The sequence below is a fragment of the Theropithecus gelada genome, chromosome 15 (assembly GCF_003255815.1).
Source record: "Theropithecus gelada isolate Dixy chromosome 15, Tgel_1.0, whole genome shotgun sequence".
Classification (NCBI taxonomy): domain Eukaryota; kingdom Metazoa; phylum Chordata; class Mammalia; order Primates; family Cercopithecidae; genus Theropithecus; species Theropithecus gelada.
Window position 1 is genome coordinate 110046704 of NC_037683.1, and position 19403 is coordinate 110066106.

The 19403-nt window shown below is 44.4% G+C and overlaps 1 protein-coding gene across 1 annotated transcript in view; it reads right to left on the bottom strand.

Moving 5' to 3' along the window:
* Positions 1–19403, bottom strand: part of ERCC6L2 (ERCC excision repair 6 like 2) — a 191260-nt gene that overhangs the window by 161955 nt on the left and 9902 nt on the right. Inside the window, exon 2 of the mRNA XM_025360047.1 lies at positions 5445–5449. Within this exon, the coding sequence (XP_025215832.1) occupies positions 5445–5449 (5 nt within the window). The remainder of the gene's footprint in view (positions 1–5444; positions 5450–19403) is intronic.

The window sequence follows — 19403 nt, forward strand, 5'->3', positions numbered from 1 at the left end:
TGGAATATTATCCAGCCTCAAAAAAGAGTGAAATTTAGTACATGCTTCAGTCTAGATGAGCCTGAAAAACATTATACTAAGTGAAAAAAAAACAACAGATACAAAAAGACAAATATTTTATGATTCCACTTATCTGAGGTACCTAGAACAGATGAAAATTCACAAAGACAAAAAGTAGAATAGAGGTTACCAGGGACTAGGGATGGGGTTGGGGGAGTGGGAAGCTATTGCTTAATGGGTATAGAGTTTCTGTTTGGGATGGTAAAAAACGTTCTGGAAATGAGTAGCAGTGATGGTTGCACAATATCATGAATATATGTAAAACTACTAAATTGTATACTTACAAGTGGTTCAAAGGGTAAATTTTATATTATGTATATTTTGCCACAATGGACACACACACAGAGAGAAAGAGAGAAAGAAGGACACACAGAGAGAGAGAGAGAGAGAGATTGCTGGGTCCTATTCCCAGAGTTTCTGACTCTGTAGGTCTGGGCTGGAGCCAGAGAATTTACATTTCTTTTTTTTTCTTTTCTTTTCTTTTTTTCAGAGTCTTGCTGTGCTGTCAGGCTGGAGTGCAGGGCACAATCTTGGCTCAGCGCAACCTCCATTCTCCTGCCTCAGCCTCCTGAGTAGCTGGGACTACAGGCGCCCACCACCAAGCCCAGCTGATTTTTGTATTTTTAGTAGAGGCGGGATTTCACCATGTTGGCCAGGATGGTCCTGATCTCTTTACCTTGGCCTCCCAAAATGCTGGGATTACAGGCGTGAGCCACCGCGCCCGGTCCGAGAATTTACATTTCTAACAAGTTCCCAGGTAATGCTTATGCTGCTGGCAGAGAAACCACACTTGAAGAAACTCTCCTTTAGAAAATAGTTCTTGTCTCCCAAGAGGAGAAGGAATGCAAAAGACGATTTTAAAGAAAGCTTCCAAATTGTGGCCAACTCTGATAGAAGGTCATTGACACTTGAAACTCAGCGCTGAAGAGGATGCTGTAGTCATGCCCAGGCTCAATGGGAAAGAGCTCCAGGACGAGAGCGGCTGACATACCACGGGACAGGGGGAGGAACTGACAACACAGATCCACATATTTATCATCCACAGGGTTGGCTGGTCTTAATCTTGTGCTTGTCATATCCATTTTTAATACAATCACAGTCATACACTTGACTTTAATTTACATCACAGAGTTACATGTCTTTGACGCAAGACTTCAGCAAAATGGCCCAGCCGGGGTGTTAGGGTTTTCTACCCATGGAAGAGGAGAGGATTGGAATGAAGAGAGGAAGGCACAAGGGAGAAAGCTGACATATGGAATCAAGTTGGAGAACATAGTGGGAAATAGGAAAGTGTGTGCAAAGATTTCTTGTGAATTCCTGAGTACTCAATTAAAAGCAGACCAAAACTTGAGAACTGGGTTGAAGGCTAAGGACTGTGAGGGGAAAGGGTGGACAATGCATTTGCAGGCACCAGCTCCATCACTGGCTCAGAGTCTCCTCGGCATGGCTCTTCTCAGCAAGCTGTGCTGGAAGCCCGGATTACATCTGGAATTCAGGAACTCTCCCTGTTTCAAATACAGCCGAGAGAACGCAGGTGGCCCACAGGCTGCATCTTTGCCACCCACAACTTTGGACCACATTTAGAGGAGCCAGGGAAAGAATCAGTCTGCCGAGTCAGAATAAAAGTCAACACTGTAAAAGCTCTTATCCAAATAGGCACTCGTACATGTTGCCATATGAAACATGCAATCTGTCCCATTAGTAATAAACTCTTCAGACACAAAAAGCATTTGTGTCACAAATTCTGTACAAGTTATAAATAGAGGGAAAAGCATCTGGGAATATGAAGTCAAGAGTCCTATGTTTTGATGCTAGCTCAAGTGCAGATGAAAAACATAGGTGCTCACCTCTCAGTTCAGTTCAGTTTAACAGTGTTTCTCAAAGATCTCTCTGTGAGGCAGTTGGATGCATGGTCTATAAATAAGACCAAGTCCCTTTCTTGAAAGTGCTTAAAAATCTAATGAAGGGGGGAAGATAAATACACAAATCAATAAATTCAAGACAGTACTGAAGATGTTAGGAGAGTAATACAAGTAAAACATTGACTAAGTTAAAAAGCACAAAACAAAACAGCAAGTAAGGTGTTAACTCCTCCATATTCCATTAGAATACTCTTAGCATGCCCAGTTCCTGATACAAAAGTAGGCATTTGATAAATGGTTCTTTGAATGAATTAAATGAGTATTATCTCTTCCCAGACCTAAACAGCCCACCAATGACCTAGCTTACAATTTATGCACTGTTAATTTGCCTAATTAGACCCAATATCTACTTCTGTGCCACATAATCATATGATTACAGCATTAATAGTCATGAAATTCGTTATAGACCTGGGCTTCTCCAATTGAGGACATTACAATCTACATTACAATCTACAATCTAAATAAAGAATAACTTGAAGAGGGATTTAAATAGAGGAGGGTATTGAGAAAGTCACAAATATAGTAAAAGAGAGTTAAAATCTGCACGTGGGGTTCATAGCGTTAAAGGAAATGATTTACCTCTGAAACTCATGTTTGTTTCTACCGGATGAGCAGGAAGAGATTCTGAAGAGGAAAAGATGATGAGAAGTAGGAATAACAAGCTTGGACAAAATGGCAAGACCTCCGTCTCTTTAAAAAAACAAAATGGCTGGGTGTGGTGCGCACACCTGTAGTCCCAGCTACTCAGGAGTCTGAGGCTGTGGTGAGCTATGCTCGTGCCACTGCACTCCAGTCTGGGTGACAGAATGAGACCTTGTCTAAAAAAAAAAAAAGAGAGAGAGAAAAATTATGTATGAATCAATCAGCCAAGTTTCTCTTAGCATCCAATTCATATCACGTATCATACTTGGCACACTGACCCATTTTTGTAGTTCACGACAGAATGTTCCTGTTAATTGAAATTCTTTCATTTTGCACACTGGAGGGCCATTCCTGCAGATTAGGCTTCACGAGCTTGGCAAAATGGAGCCCATGTTGCAAAGGAAAAGCAAAAGGAGTTGAGCTGCTTAGAATTTCTTGGCAGTGGAAAATATTTTCAAACACAAGCATCTTCTAGGCAGTGTTCTCAAAAGTTACGAGGTTCTACATATATTTTAGCAACATGCTTTTAAAGGAAAAGCCCGAGACTGATGATTTCTGTTCTACTGAAGAATACAATATATAGCTATGGCTCTTAATCTTACTGTGCAAAATTAATCTCACATGAAGCAGACATGAGAACAGGGCCAGCGAAACTGACGCAGCAAATAGTGAATAGGAGGAAATCAAGCCGTTTGATAGAACATTGTGATATAATGTTGCAATACAGGATTTCATTATCTACTTCACAGTCTTAAAATAATAAAATTATAATTCCTTTCACTCTTCTGTATAAAGTATCTGTATTTAATGCATGACTATTTGACAAATAAGTAAATGCCTAAGTAATTAACATGCTAATATCACAGTTTACCGTATAATTTATCAGGTAACAGTAGGCGTTCCTTCAGCCACTGACCAGGTGTTTATACCTAAGAAAATTGCATTAGTTTCTCTGAGCTTTCATTTCTGTCTTAGTTTGTGTTTCCTTTGTGGCACACCCTGAAATAAGGACGTTATTTAGGAAGCATGCTGGAGGCAGTTTGTCCTAAATGGGGAGAGCTGACAGTGCTGTCCTTTCCAGGTTCAGGGATGTCCCATTGAGAGCTTGAAACAGGCCATGGTGAGAGCATAGACACCATGGAGACCAGCAGCTGCTTCCCGCAGGGGCTGTTTCTATCCCACTTGTTGTTTTCCTCTGTATTTTGAGCACTGGTTTACTAGCGTGCTGCTGGTACGGGCAACTCAGCAGAGGAGTGGAGGAGTAAGACAAGGAAGGGAAAGCCTCCAGATAGGGGACATTTTAAAGCCTGCTACCCCTAAAATTAAAGCTAGAGATTGCTTCCGTGAAGAAACTCTGAGAAGTGTTATAGGACACATTGCGAATTTCACCTGCCTGAGGATAGAGGGAGCTGGGGTATTTATACACCAACTGCAATCTCTTATTGTAAAGACTGCTGGGCTGGAACCGCTGATTCCCCTGGCACCTCTGCCTCCAGTGAGTGGGAGGAGTGGCCTTGCCCCTCCTAAGCAAAGAGATGCAGCTCCCATCAGCCATCAAGTGACAGGCCAGCACTGAAGTGATAGAACCAGGAGTATGGGTGGGGCACCAACAGCATCTGCTACAATTGCTTTGCCCGTATATTTTAAAAAGTCAACCATCTCACATTAGCTTAATGGGAATATCCTAATGTAAAAAATAGATACAATTGTATTTTTTTTTATAGAAAGTGAGAAAGACAAGAGAAAGATAAGAGAAAGACAAGATGTCTGTTAGTGTATCATCACCATCATCATCATAAAAATGACAATGATTGGCAATAACCCATTGATCTAGAAAACAAGAGGAAAAAAACGTTAACAATCGCTAACAGAAAGCCTAGTTAATGTTGTTCATGAATAGGAAGTCAGCACTGGGGACAAGCAGTTTGTGAGGCCATGGATTATACATTTTGGGGCATAGGTAAAGACTCCCACTTAAAAATGACCTCCTCCTCTGGACCATTCTGACCCCTAACATTTGCCACTTTGGTTCCTTCACTGAATGTGGCACATAAAAGGCCCTTGGTGATGATGAAAGAGGTCACTTTGAAATAATACACGAACCCGCAAGCTTTACCGAGAGCCTCGCCGTGATGGTTTTGTCAGAATGCTAGGTGCTAAGGAAATGAACAACAACAGGAGGTTTTTACAGTGGAAGAAGATTGGAAACTATTCACAGCATGGAATCTTGGGTGAGGATGACTGACAGAAATAGAGGCCAATGACTTAGCCAGGGCCAGATGATGTGACCTTATAAACCGGACAGAATTTAATTCAGATTTTATCTTCTTAGATGTGACATGATCTGACTTACACCTTAAAAGGATCACTTTGGCTCATGCAAAGAAAATATAAAGGGCTCAGGAGTGGAGCTGGGAGACCAGTGGGAGTATTGCAGGAATCCAGGCAAGGGCTCTCAGGGTGGAGACAGTGAGACAGGATAGGGTTCAGACCCTGCTGTGAAAGTAGCTAGGTGGGATTTGCTGAGGGGTATCTTATGGGTTGTGAAAGGAGAAGAGAAATTAAAGGTGATGCTGAGGGTTTTGGCAAAGACACTGGGTGAAAGTGCTAAACCTGCTGAAATGGAAAGACTGGGATTTGGGGGAGGATAGGGTGAGGGAGGCAGGAAACTAGTTCTGTTTTAAACATGGGAATTAGGCCTAGTGATAGAGACGTCCAGTAGCAACGAGGAGTGGCCCACGTTTTCCTCAAAAAGCTCAAGAGTTTTTCGTCTGTTCTGGTGTCTCAGAGTCCAGTACTTCAGAATATGCAAGAGATAACTTTGCCTAGAATTTGCAGGAGAAGTTTTTTTTTTTTTTTTTTTTTTTTTGAGATGGAGTCTTGCTCTTGTTGCCCAGGCTGGAGTGCAATGGTGTGATCTTGGCTCAGTGCAACCTCCGCCTCCTAGGTTCAAGCGATTCTCTTGCCTCAGCCTCCAGAGTAGCTGGGATGACAGGCACCTGCCACCATACCCCGCTAATTTTTGTATTTTTAGTAGAGATGGGGGTTTCACTATGTTGGCCAGGCTGGTCTCGAACTCCTGACCTCAAGTGATCCATCTGCTTCAGCCTCCCAAAGTGCTGGGATTACAGGTGTGAGCCACTGCACTGAGCCAGGACTTTTTTTTTTTTTGAAACAGAGTCTCTCTCTATTGCCCACACTGGAGTGCAGGGTCATGATCTTGGATCACTGCAACCTCTGCCTCCTGGGTCCAAGGTATTTTCATGCCTCAGCTTCCCAAGTAGCTAGCATTACAGGCATGCACCACCATGCCTGGCTAATTTTTGTATTTTTAGTAGAGATGGGGTTTCACCACATTGGTCAGGCTGGTCTCAAGCTCCTGACCTCAAGTGATCCCCCCACCTCGGCCTCCTAAAGAGTTGGGATTGTAGGTGTGAGCTGCCGTGCCCAGCCCAAGACAAGTATTTTAATTGCTCACTCTTATAGACTAAATTCTGTCCTCCCCGAAATTCTTATGTTGAAGTCCTAACCCCAGTACTTCAGAATGTGACTGTATTTGGAGATACAGTCTTTAAAAAGTTAGTTATGTTAAAATGAGGTCATTAAAGCTCTAATCCAATCTGACTGGTGACCCTATTAGAAGCAGATATGAGGACACAGGCACACAGGGGGAAGATTATGTAAAGACACAGGGAGAACACGCTGTCTACAAGCCAAGGAGGGAGGCCTCAGGAGGCACCTGCCCTGCTGACACCTGGAGTTCAGGCTTCCAACCTCCAGAACTGTGAGGAAACAGATTTCTCTAATTGAAGCCACCGAATCTGTGGTGCTTTGTTACAGCAGCTGTAGCAAACTAATACACTCACTTTGGCCATTAAAAATTTGAATTCCTAAAAACTGTATTTTTTACTATACAGTATCCGTTTTCAAGCAAAATAATAGTCTGTTGGAATTGAACTCTCTACTTCTACAGAAAAAACAAACAAACAAAGTTGACCTGTTCATTGGAATTATTTGCATTTTCCATCTGAATGCTAAAGCCTCTGTACTAACAATAATTCTGCTTTTTCCATTGAGTGCTTTTTCTAATAACACTTATCCAACAAATTGATTGTTTCTCATGATAACTACTGGATTAAATTATTAAAAACCATGACATTGACATGTAGCATCATTACATAGATTTAAGCTTAATGGAAATGAAAGCTAGGACACTCTCCTATTTTATACCATAGAAGCTTGGAATCTGATTTTTATTATTCTGATCCACACTGCTTCTTCAAGTGGTATAACCAACCACATAGGCTCTGACAGAATGTTTGTATTCTGGAATTTTCTGAGATCGTACAGGTTAGCCGACGCATGAGATGAATAAATATGAAAGCATGTTTCAAAAACTTTCTCAGTAAGAAAAAGCCAAGTGTAGAAAAGATCTGCAGAAAAGCCGTTGTCATTAGATGAAGGCTGTTCGAGCCTCATACAACGTAGTAGATGAAGAGACCTGCATCTTGTTGAGAAGAATTCTTACCTGGGAACGCTGGTTCATGCATGACCGAGGGAGATGGAGAGTAGGTCTTCGGACAATATGATGGGTGACATGTGAGACCGTTCTGAAGCAGCCATTCCTGTTCTTTCATTATGGTGGATCGTTATCCAGGACCATAGCAGGAAGGAGACAGCTCTGGAGGCATAAGGATCTTCACTTCGTGCCATTTTCTAAGTCATCACTAGTAATCATTTACCTTGTACCGAGGGCGGGTAGAGGAAAGAGCTACCAGACTCCAGCAATGAAACACTTAGAATATCACACTGGATCCTTCTCCTGCACCACTGTGTCCCCAAACCTTTATTCATTGGCAGGTTATGTGGCTGTCTCCCTCTAAGATTTCATTTATTTCTATTTTTTCAGACCAGTTTATTTTCAAAAGTAAATACATTTCTGTTTGTTTTGGGAGTTTTCATTAAGAGGCCGACTTTTTTACTTTGCCAGACTATTTGTTCCAATCGTGTCTATTAAATCAAGAGACAGGGTTGCCAGGCCTGGGGTAGGCACAGCTTGCTTTGACTGTCTATTAAGCTGCCCATTAATCTGCCTAGCAAGGAAGCTACTCCCTTGAAATAACTGAACCGAGGCTCATGAATTCTCTGCCCCACCAAATAAGTTTTATAAACTTGGTGATGCCTCATTTTATTTCAGTTTCATTAACCTTTATATTTATTCTACACAGGATTAGTGAGACTTAAGAACTTCAATGTTAAGGGTATTTCAAGTAGGAATTATTTTTCAGCCCATTATATGGGCTCATTATAAATAATCCCCAAATCTGATCTCTTGATGAGAGATGACAGTGAAAGTCTCTTTGCACTTCTCTGCCAATGACCAACATTACTTTGTGATTATACGTGAATTTGGGCAAGTGTTTTCTTCTCCGAGTCCTCCTCTTCTGAGTCCTAAGAACGCCTAGTTTTTCCATGTTGATTACTTACTGGTAGAACCTTAGCAGAACCATTGCCCGCATCAGCAATTTAAAAGATTGTTTGCCCAGAGTGTTCGCCCCCGACATGTTTCAGGATGATGGGCCTGCAGTTTTGGTGTCTTAACTCCAAGAAGATGCAGAAATGAAAATAGTTACTACATTTCAAATTGTTATTTAAAGATACGTTACACAGGATTTTATAAAAATCAGCTTGGTACCCTGCAGTTGCTATCTGGGCAGGAGGTAAGATCAAAGTTTTTCCTTTGAAATCTGTTATCATTTCAAGCTTTTATCTTTTCGGTTTACTGGAGGAGTGAGGTAAGAAAAGTGGATGTCTCCAGAGTGATAAGAAAACTGTAAACATTTTTCTTTATTGGAGTATAGCCAGCAGTTTTATTTTCCTAGAAATTCTAAGGCCTGAGGAATCAAAATCGATTTGGCTGGGAAACTCTGGTGGGTATGTGGGTTTTACCCAAAATGTAAAGGATGTGGATTCTGCCTTTGATGTGTCCTCACTCTCCTCCTCCCTTCAAATGTGGACAATTATGACGTCAGCAACTGGTCACAAAATACTTCCACCGAGACAGGCTCTATCAGTTACCCTGACCAAGAATCCACCATCCAAGATGGGAGCTAGCATTCTATCAGAAAGGCCGCACTCAGGCGTTCCTTAACCAACACCTGGGGCTGCTTGAATTAGCATACTGAAAGTCACAAAGTGCGTTTTTATTGGAGAAAGGAGTGGCCTGTTGACTGTCATGATACATGCTCTAAATGGTGAATGTAAGATTTTCAAGAGGCATGGGTTAGCTAAAAGTTATTTTGTTTATTTTTAAAAACTTCCCTTTCCTTGAATGTAAAGGATGGAAGAATCTCTTCTGGTTCACTGTTTTCTCAGTGCCCGTCATATCGGTTTTGGTCAGTAATACCAAATGTTTGAATGGGGGAATGACTGAATGGTTTGCAAGCCCGTTTCTGTGAGGAAGCTGGATGGCCCTCCATCCAGGAAAAAAAGAAAAGTAACTCAAGTTGTTTAAATTTTCTGACAAAATATCAACCTGACAATCCGCACACAACACCTAATGCATAGGAATCTTTCCACCCAGGCACACACGCTGCTCACTCTCCGGCAACTTGGCGTTGAGTGGAACAAGAACTGGCAGCTCAGCGGCCCTCGCCCAAACTTGCTCAAGATCATTTCTGTTTACAGAAACATATTCTATGAGACACGCTAAGTTTGTTCTTAAGTTTTTCAAACCCCTACCTCTATACTAACTTAGAACTTCAAAAACTCTTTACAAGACAACATAATCTTGCAGAGATTCGTGTGTCATTCCTCGGCCATATTTGGCATTGCTCAGGCAGAGTGAGAGAGTATACACTTTCTAAGAATAACCCATGTAAATATGTTTCGGGTTTTTTTTTTCTGTTGTTATTAAAGAGATTATCTGCAATGTTGCTCGAATACCCTTTGCATCTGGATCTTTTTGACAAAATGTACATTGAGGTGCAGTTCCAGGAAAGCGTCTCTCTTCCAGTGAATTAGAGCTCTTCCTCATGTCAAACGAGGAAGGCCATGTATCCTGTTTTCCTTTTTATGTTGGCTGCCAGGAAGCATTCCCCTGCTTTAGCCAAGGCACAGCCACAGACCCATAAAAGCATATAAAGCACGTATCTCTGTATCCACCTAGCATGGAGTTGATTGCATATTTAGCAATTATTTAGTGAAACCTATCCATTTCAAAATCTAGATAATTTTATTTGAAATTACAAATTTTAACTTGTAACTAGTCAAAATATTTGAGGTTGTTGTGTGGAAAACTTCATAAAACATTAATTGGCAAAACAGAGATAACAATTTTTATGTAAGAGTCATATCTGATCTTTCATCAAAATTAATAAGATCAAGCCTAAGATTTGAAAAGTAAAATCTCAATTGAAAGTCCAGCTTATATTTGATTTTTAAATTCATTTAAAATGGATTAACCCCTCTTAATATTATTTATAATAACAATGAATGCATCCTTTACCTGGATTAGTTTCTTTTAATGTTGATCAATTTAATATTTAATCATAAATAAATATAATCAACATTCTTTGCTTCTTAGTCACAAAAATTACTACATGCTTTGGCAAATGGAAAATTATTATTATTATAATTTTTTATTACACTGTAAGTTCTGGGATACATATGCAGAACATGCAGGTTTGTTACCTAAGTATACATGTGCCATGGTGGTTTGCTGTACCCCTCAACCCATCATCTACATTAGGTGTTTCTCCTAACGCTATCCCTCCCCTGGAAAATTCTTACTGTTTTCAGGAATATGTTCATGTCAACCTTTTCTTTCTGCCTTCTACATTCTAATGCCGTGTGTCAACTCCAAGCATAGGCTGGATATACATGGATCTAGGAAAATAGGGATACCCACCTCCAACCCCAATCATAAAACTCAGTTTAAAAGAAAACCCTTGAGCACCTAAAACATGAGGCAATCATCATTGAAACTTCATGACGAACAAGCGCCTTCAGCCCAGCCCAGTGTCTCTGAGGGTCCAGTTGTTTGGAGGACGCTCAGCTTCGGGGACATTGGATCCTGGCCTGTGCGTTGGCCTCCTTGCTTTCCGTTCATTCCCCGCTCTCTCCCGCCTTTCCTGTTTCACTGGACGCTGATCTTCATTAACTTCATTTCCCAAAAGCTCTTTTACCAAATAGTTTCCCTTAGGTTTGGTGAAAGAGGGGAACTGGTTAGAGACTGGAGGGTAGGAAGAAGGGAGCAACCAGAATATTCCTCCCCCATCCTCTCTGCAGCCCAGCTCCTGGGCTCTGCCGCTGGCCGCGGTTCCCCTCCGCTAAGTCTGGTAACACGACCTCTGTCCCGCGTCCTTCCCACCTTTAGGGTGACATCGACTTCCTAGCGTTGCCAGTGTCTTTGTTTTCCTCACTATCTTCTGTCTTCTTTTCCCCTTCAACTCTACCAGTCCCCTTCCTCACTGGCCATTTTATTCTCTCTACTGAATCCTTGTTACCAATAAAACTCCAGAGGGACTCCCTGGCCTGGCTTCTGTTTTCCTGATTGGACTTTGATTTACAGGGTTCCCACCCACAGCCCGAGCTGGGTTCACAGAACTCAGCCAAACCTGGCAGCTTGAGAGAGTGCAGAAGGAACCTATGTTACGAAGACTCAAGGAGCTTCTAAGAAAACTCAGCCTCAGGAAGGACAGAATGGACATTAGGCCAGGGTCAGAGAGGGAGCAGTTTAGCCAGAGTGGCCTAAAACTAGAGCTTTCTCGGAATATGTAATCAGAGGCAGCAGGAGTAAAGGGAGGGGAGAAAAGGAATTGAGACAAGGAAAGTGGATTCAAATGGAAGGCGGAGGTTGCCGAGGTGATTAGGCGCAGGTTGCCGAGGTGATTACCCCTTCACAGGGAGACACACACACAGATGCCTTCTGGACAGGAGCCACAGAGCCTTTGGAAGAGTCTGTCTATGAAGAAGAAGGAACAGGGGATGGAGACGGGTAAGAATTTATCTGCTGGTTCCTTCCCACCTCCTGGTCTCCTGCCCCTCATTGTTCAAAATGTGCCAGAGAGCCAGTTGTTGGGGCTGGGAGATGAGGAGACAGCAGGGCTGACTGGTGCTCTCCATCCGGCGAGTAGCCCCAGCTGAGGTGGGGCGGAGTGAGGCTGGGAGCTGGGGTCTGCTACAGTGACAAGCCCAAGCCCAGTGTCTGTCTCACTGACTTTTTCCTCCAGCTCAGACCTCATGGGCCCGTGCCTGAGTTGTAACGATCACGTGCTACAATGACAGAGGGTATAACAAAAAATTAAAGCCTTCATGGGCCATTGAGGCCACAGGGTGTCAGCAGCTTTGGCCCCAGTAGTGTGGTCATTTCAAAAGATGGTCCTGACATCATGGCAGGGATGCCTGCTTGGCAGCTCTGCAGCCGCTGAAGATAGTAGCATCAGCTTTAGCAGCAGGGGTGTAAGGGGCCCTGGGTTTTGGCCATAGCAACTTGGGTGGGAGACTATCCCAATGCAGAAGTTTCCACGTGTGTCAGCAGCAATGACTGTGTCTGTGATGGCTTTGGTGGCATAACTGCTGCTCAGGGCATTGGCAGCAGGAGACACAGCTGGTGAGTCTGAGTGGGAGAGTGGGCCATGGTGACCCAACGGCCCCAGGGGATGGAGCACTCTGTGTGGGTGACTGGCATCATCAGCATCTTTTACCCTTAGGTGGGGTGGTTAGACCTGGTGTAAGAAGACTTTGCTTCTTGTTTTCAAAGCGTGGATCTACTAGGGTGGATCACAGAGATATCTCTTCAGTCCACCAACCAGACCGGTTCTTTCTATCAGCAATTAGATTTTTTTTTTTTTTTTGAGATGGAGTCTCACTCTGTCACCAGGCTGGAGTGCAGTGGTGCCATCTCAGCTCACTGCAACCTCCGCCTCTTGGGTTCAAGTGATTCTCCCGCCTCAGCCTCCCGAGTACCTGGGACTACAGGCGCAGGGCACCATGCCCAGCTAATTTTTGTATTTTTAGTAGAGATGTTTTCACCATGTTGGCCAGGATGGTCTCGATCTCTTGACCTCGTGATCTGCCCACCTCGGCCTCCCAAAATGCTGGAATTACAGGCCTGAGCCACCATACGCAGCCCTCTTCTTCTTTATTATTTTTTTAAGACAGGATCTAACTCTGTCACCCAGGCTGGAGTGCAGTGGTGCGATCCCAACTCACTGCAGCCTCAGTCTACTGGGCTCAAGCATCCTGCTGCCTCAGCCTCCCAAGTTGCTGGGGCTAAAGGCATGTCCACCATGCCCAGCTAATGTGTTTTCAGAGATAGGGTCTTGCTATGTTGCCCAGACTAATCTCAAACTCCTGACCTCAAGCATCCTCCCGCCTCAACCTCTCAAAGTGCTGGGATTCCAGGTGTGAGTCACTGCACTGATTTCGCCAAAAACCTGATTCTTCTTCAGCAGTATTTCAAGGTTCCTTTTCCTGAAGCTCCGGTCATCTCGCCTGCAGTCTTTAAAGCTCTTAGTGGCTTCACGTCCACAGCTCAGGGAGGCCCAACACCTCAGCCAACAGTTCTGGTGTGTTGGAGCACCCAGCCCCCACTGCCATTGAAACCTTGTTCTCCGTTACTCCCCTTCCATATCCCCCGTCCAGTCAAAGCAAAATGCTTGCTGCTTTCTTTTGCGCCGCACTGCGTCAGCTTTCACACCTCTGCTCATGAAATGCCCTCTGGCTGCATTGCTCTTGCTTCCATTCCTTCACATTCAAACCCATTCCACCCTTCACTACCGACTTCTATTCCCTCACATTCAAACCCATTCCACCCTTCACTACCGACTTCTATCCCTTCACATTCAAACCCATTCCACCGTTCAATACTGACTTCCATTCCTTCACATTCAAACCCATTCCACCCTTCACTACCGACTTCTATCCCTTCACATTCAAACCCATTCCACCCTTCAATACCGACTTCTATCCCTTCACATTCAAACCCATTCCACCGTTCACTACCGACTTCTATCCCTTCACATTCAAACCCATTCCACCCTTCACTACCGACTTCTATCCCTTCACATTCAAACCCATTCCACCGTTCAATACCGACTTCTATCCCTTCACATTCAAACCCATTCCACCGTTCAATATCGACTTCTATCCCTTCACATTCAAACCCATTCCACCCTTCACTACCGACTTCTATCCCTTCACATTCAAACCCATTCCACCGTTCAATACCAACTTCTATCCCTTCACATTCAAACCCATTCCACCCTTCAATACCGACTTCTATCCCTTCACATTCAAACCCATTCCACCGTTCAATATCGACTTCCATCCCTTCACATTCAAACCCATTCCACCCTTCAATACCGACTTCTATCCCTTCACATTCAAACCCATTCCGCTCTTCAGTACCGACTCAGTTCCGCTCTGGGGGGCTGGTCAGGGGAACCCTCTACAGGGAGGTTCCTTTGATTCTGAGACTTCAGTGTCAAGGAATGAGCCGCGAGAAGCTCTCATGCAGGTGTGTTCTAGGCAGAGAGGACAGCAGCGTTTCTAAACCTTCTCACTTTGGCCTTATTAGCATTTTGGACCAGATAATTCTTTCCTTCGGGCCACTGTCCTGTGCACTGCAGGACACGCAGCAGCATCCTGGGGCTCTGACCACCGGATGCCAGTAGCAACTCCCATACCCCATCCCTAGTTGTGATGGTCAAAATGTCCCCAGCCTTGGCCAGTGTCCTGGGGGCCAAACTGCCCTGGTTGCGAACCACTGAGCTAGAGTGAAGGCTCAGAGTCAAGATCAAGCTCCATGCGTCCGAGGAAATACAGCAACGCCAGGAGGTGTTTGTTATCGCTTGCTTCCTCTGTATGACAAAATCCTTTTCTATAATAATCACGTAGCAATCCAGAGCCATCATTATTTTTTATAAGTTATAAAATAGCTAGCAATTTAAAAAGAACACTTTTTTTTTGGAAACTAAAAACTTCTAGGAGCCACATAGAAAACTGAATTGAAGCAAGTCAACCTCTGTTTCTCATCTTTGAAAGCATTATGGGATCATTGGATCAGAGGTACACTGTGCCCAAAGACAGCCTGAATGGTCAAAAACTGTTACACACTCACTCTCCAAACCAGTGTATGTAGCGGCAGCTTCCCTGACTGCTGTGCCTTGGGGGATCTCTAAATTAACTTCCATGTAAAAATGCAATGTCTATTAAAGGATAAGTGATACAAATGTGCTAATTTTAAGCTTACCTATACATTGTTAAAATTCCACATACATTCAGCAATAGCTTATAACTCAGACCAACACATGCTTTATTTTTCAGGGAAGGAGTATTTTATTCCTGAGGTTGTTTAGAATTGCTAACTCATGGTGATAATAAAAATCATACCAACCGCGATGGTTTTACCAATCTGTTAATATTCTGTGGTCAGTGCACGCACTTATAGCCTGCACCTAGGGCTGGCCACTCCCATCGCTCTGCCCCAGATGGATCAAAGAAGGCAGGAGATGAGATCTCCAGGAGGCAGGGGCCAGAGCATATGCAACTCCAGAGGCTGCGGTAAAGACTTGGGCTGTCATTTTCCTTCCATTTTAAGTGCCGTGGAAAGTTGGTGGAGGGCAGGAAGCAGGGGAGTAACAGAATCTGAATTGTGTTTTCAAATCAAATCATTCTGGCCAGGGAGGAAGCCAGGAGACTGGAAGGGAGATTGACGCGGGAGTCCAGGGGATACCATCCTGCTGGCTGGGACCAACGCAGATGCGTCCGATGGAGCAATGTGGGAACGTGCGTGGAGGCCGGATATGTTCTGAAGGTGACACGGGCAGGAAGGGCTGTAAATCTGGAGCCCAGGATAGAGGTCAGGGTTGGGGGTTTCATCTGGGGCCAGTGGCATGCAGCTGTGTTTGAGCGCTCAGGCAGCTAGGGAGGGTGTGGCCAAGGGAGGCCGGCAGCCCTGCGATGTTGAGAAGCCAGCATGGTGTCGAGAGGGCAAGAGGGAGCAGGGTCAGACAGGACAGGGTGAGGGGCAGGTGTGCAGGAAGAAGGGAGGGGCCACCGAGACGACCTGACAAGAGGCCAAGAGCAGAGAGGACAGACTGGAGACCTGGCTTTGCATTCTGGAGGTGATGGAACAGAAACCCACTTGGGGATGACAAGAGGCGGACAGGTTGTGACAATAGAAAAAACTCTTTGCAGACATCTTGCTTTGAAGAAGAGCAAAGAAATTGGAGGAAGATATGGAATATTGATTTCCTTTTCTTTTAGTAGTTCATGAGCTTCTTTTGAGGAATCTCTGCTCTGCCATGCTCAGCGCATATGGTTTGAGAGCGGCTCAGGCCCTATCTCTGCTGCTGCATGTGACTCAGCTTGGCCACGTGGAGCGTCACATCTCCTGGCCATGTTATTGGTTAAGAAATGGGCTTGTGACTTGTGTTGGTACAATCCTGAACTTCTTTGGGAGCTACAGGGGACACGCACTCTCTATTTTCCCCTGAATCTGAATTTCGGAGGATGTGTGTCTGGAGCCGCAAGAAGTTACCACACGAGTCCTTAGAACAAGAATAAATATTCTGGAAAGCAGAACCGAGAGACTCATCTGCACTCCTGAGTCCCTCCAGGCCTCGACTCACTTACCTCTTGAGTCAGTAAATTTCCTTGTTTAAAAAACTGAAGTGAGTATGAGTTAAGTTTTCTGTTTCTGTTTCCACACAAGAGAAAGTGTCCTAATAATAATAACCTTCTATAATAGCTTCCAAAGGGCACCCAGGCACAATTTCCTTTGCGAAAGGCACGCCAGGTATTGTTTTAGTTTCATAGGGCTGCCATAACAAAATACCACAAACTGGGTGGCTTAAAACAACACAAATTTCTTCTCTCACAGTTCTAGATGCTACATGTCCAAAATCAAGGGGTCAGCGGAGCTACGCTTCCTCTGAAGGGTCTGGGAGAGTCTGTTCCAGGCGCCTCTCCAAGCTGTGGTTGGCAGCTCCTTGCTGCAGGTGCATCACTACAATCTCTGCCTCCATCTTCACGTAGCCTTCTCTGCACTTGTCTCCGCGTCCCTTCTCTTCTCATAAGGACAGTCATGTTAGACTAGGGCCCACCCTCGTGGCCGGACCTTAACTTCATTAGGTGTGTAGTAGGGTCTCTAAAGAAGGTCCCGTTCACAGATCCTAAGGCTTAGGACTCAGTGTGTCTTTCGGGGGAACACAGTTCAGCCCATAACATCGTTATGATTATTCTCACTCTGCGTATTATTTACACTTTGCATAACATGATCAGAGTCATAGAGTCAATAAATTGTGGAATAGAGACGCAAACCTCACAACTTCAATTTGAAGTTACAAATTCTTAAGTGGTGGTACAAAATATTTCCGCTTCGAATTTTTTTTAAAGAGTGTAAATTATTTATAGAGTTTCATGAAACGGTTATTTCTCTTAGACTGTGGAAATAGTACTCCATTCCATGTCTGAGTGTGATAAACCTGGACTGTTATTCATTCTTACCATCGTACTTCTGCTTGAGACCCATCTGTGACCTTCCCCTGCCCCAACACCATCCAGGGGGCCAAGCCCACTCCTCCGTGTGGGGCCCTTTAGGGGACAGCTCTCTGCAAACACCCCGAGCACACGGATGTGCCTGTGCCTCCCCAGGGAAGCAGGAGTTCCAGCTCAAAGCCCGCGGGCCATGGGAGCACATCCTGAACTTGGGGTGGTGACGAAACGTGGCTGGGCTGTGCAACCGGCTTGGATAACTGGTGGATGTTAGTCTGAGCCAGAAAATTTAAATCCATCAAAAAAAAGGAATCAACATTACCTCAATCAGGCAATTTGAATCCTAGAGAGATAGGCAGGCTGAGAAAGCCGACATTTCTACAATGCTGAACCCAAGTAGAGATTATGAACTGGGGCACCATTCTTAGGGCGTTTCTCTCTCCTTTTATTTTTTATTTTTATTATTTATTTATTTATTTATTTTTGAGACAGAGTCTCGCTCTGTCACCAGGCTGGAGTCCAGTGACTGATCTCGGCTCACTGCAACCTCTGCCTTCTGGATTCAAGTGATTCTCCTGCCTCAGCCTCCGGAGTAGCTGGGACTACAGGCATGCGTCACCAGGCCCGGCTAATTTTTGTATTTTGAGTAGAGACGGGGTTTCACCATGTTGGCCAGGCTGGTCTTGATCTCTTGACTTTGTGATCCACCCTCCTTAGCCTCCCAAAGTGCTGGGGTTACAGGTGTGAGCCACCGCGCCCGGCCTTCTCTCTCCTTTTAAGGATTGTACTCTTAGGATTATAAGATACTGCACATCAAAAAATGAACCCCAATATGTGGTCAATTGAGGAACTTAAAAATGTCATGCCAATAATAAAAGCTTGCACACAATAACTGAAGTTAGAAGGAGGTAAATATTGCTAACCTATTGCGGATTTTAAAAGATAACCTAACCCTTGATTATTTTATGTGAGTCTCATGTTCCCGAAAGATAAAAGAATTTAGAAAAAGGGCAAGAAAAATGGACAATACACCTAAAAGAACACAATCACCCAGTTCTATGAAATGCATCCCCTTGAGGGGAGCTTGATGTGAAAATTGTGATTTGGAGTGAGAGAGGGTGTGTCTGAACATGTTTTCGTCCTGTGGTCTTTGGTTCTCCTAGGATGCAGTGGAAGAAAATGAGGACATTGATAAAATTTTAAGAGGCATAGAGCTCCCATGGTAGATGAGCAGTGAAAATGCTTGGTCACTAGCGCAGTTTTCACCAAGACGCTCCCAGTAGGACTCCTGCTTAAGCCTCCAGGCTCACACCTCCCTCCATCCCTCCCAGCCTCTGCTTCAAGAATGTCCACTCATTTGTAAACTATATATTTTGCTGCTCTGTGTCTCCAAAACCCAAGCATGATGCCTGGAGCACAGAAGGCACACAGTACATATTTGTGGCATAGGTAACTGAATTAATGAAAACAGCCATTCAATACAGACTGGATCCAATTCATTTTTTTTTCTGATTTCTTTGTACCACAGAGGCTAGCACTGCTGTGGTGGCAAGCAATCATAATAGCTAAATATGTAAGGAGCATGGTTTTCTTGGATAGTTAGGACATGCCCCGCTTTGTTGAGCTAGTCTAAAGGAGAACTCCAGGGCCGTGAGGCTCACTCCCTGAGGAGCACCAATGTGGGAGGAACTCAGCATTCGGAACCCCATTGATCCTTACCGGGAGTGGAGAAGCTCACTCACATTCTGCCATGTTTGAACACCTGTGTAGCAGGTGGGAAAACAATCAGCTCACACATCATTTTCCAGATCTTGAGCCCTACCCAAATTATATTCCCATGGGAGAAAATATTGGCCATATTTCCTAGGGGCTTCACGCCTGGAGAATAGGAAAGCTCAGGTCCTTTGCTGCCAGCGGGGACAAGCTCTGACGGGTGCCTTATCCTCTTGAGGTCCCTGCAGGATCTGGCTGGCGCCACCCCACAGGCCGCAGCCTGAGATAACCCCCTGGCGTGGCTCTTCTCCCCCTCACCATCCTGCTTCCCTCAGTCCTGCCCAGCCTTCCCCGGCACACTTCCTTAGCAAACACCTCCCACTTCATCCTCACCTCACAGAGTTGTTTCTGGGGAACCTGATCTTGCACACATGCTTACTCTGAGGGACACAAAGCTGTGTGAGCGACAGTAACCACCCCCAAGGAACTTTCAATCCAGTTGAACTTGGCTTGAATTGCATCTGTGCTTCTCACAGGAGGGTGGGCCTTCAATAGATCTAGACA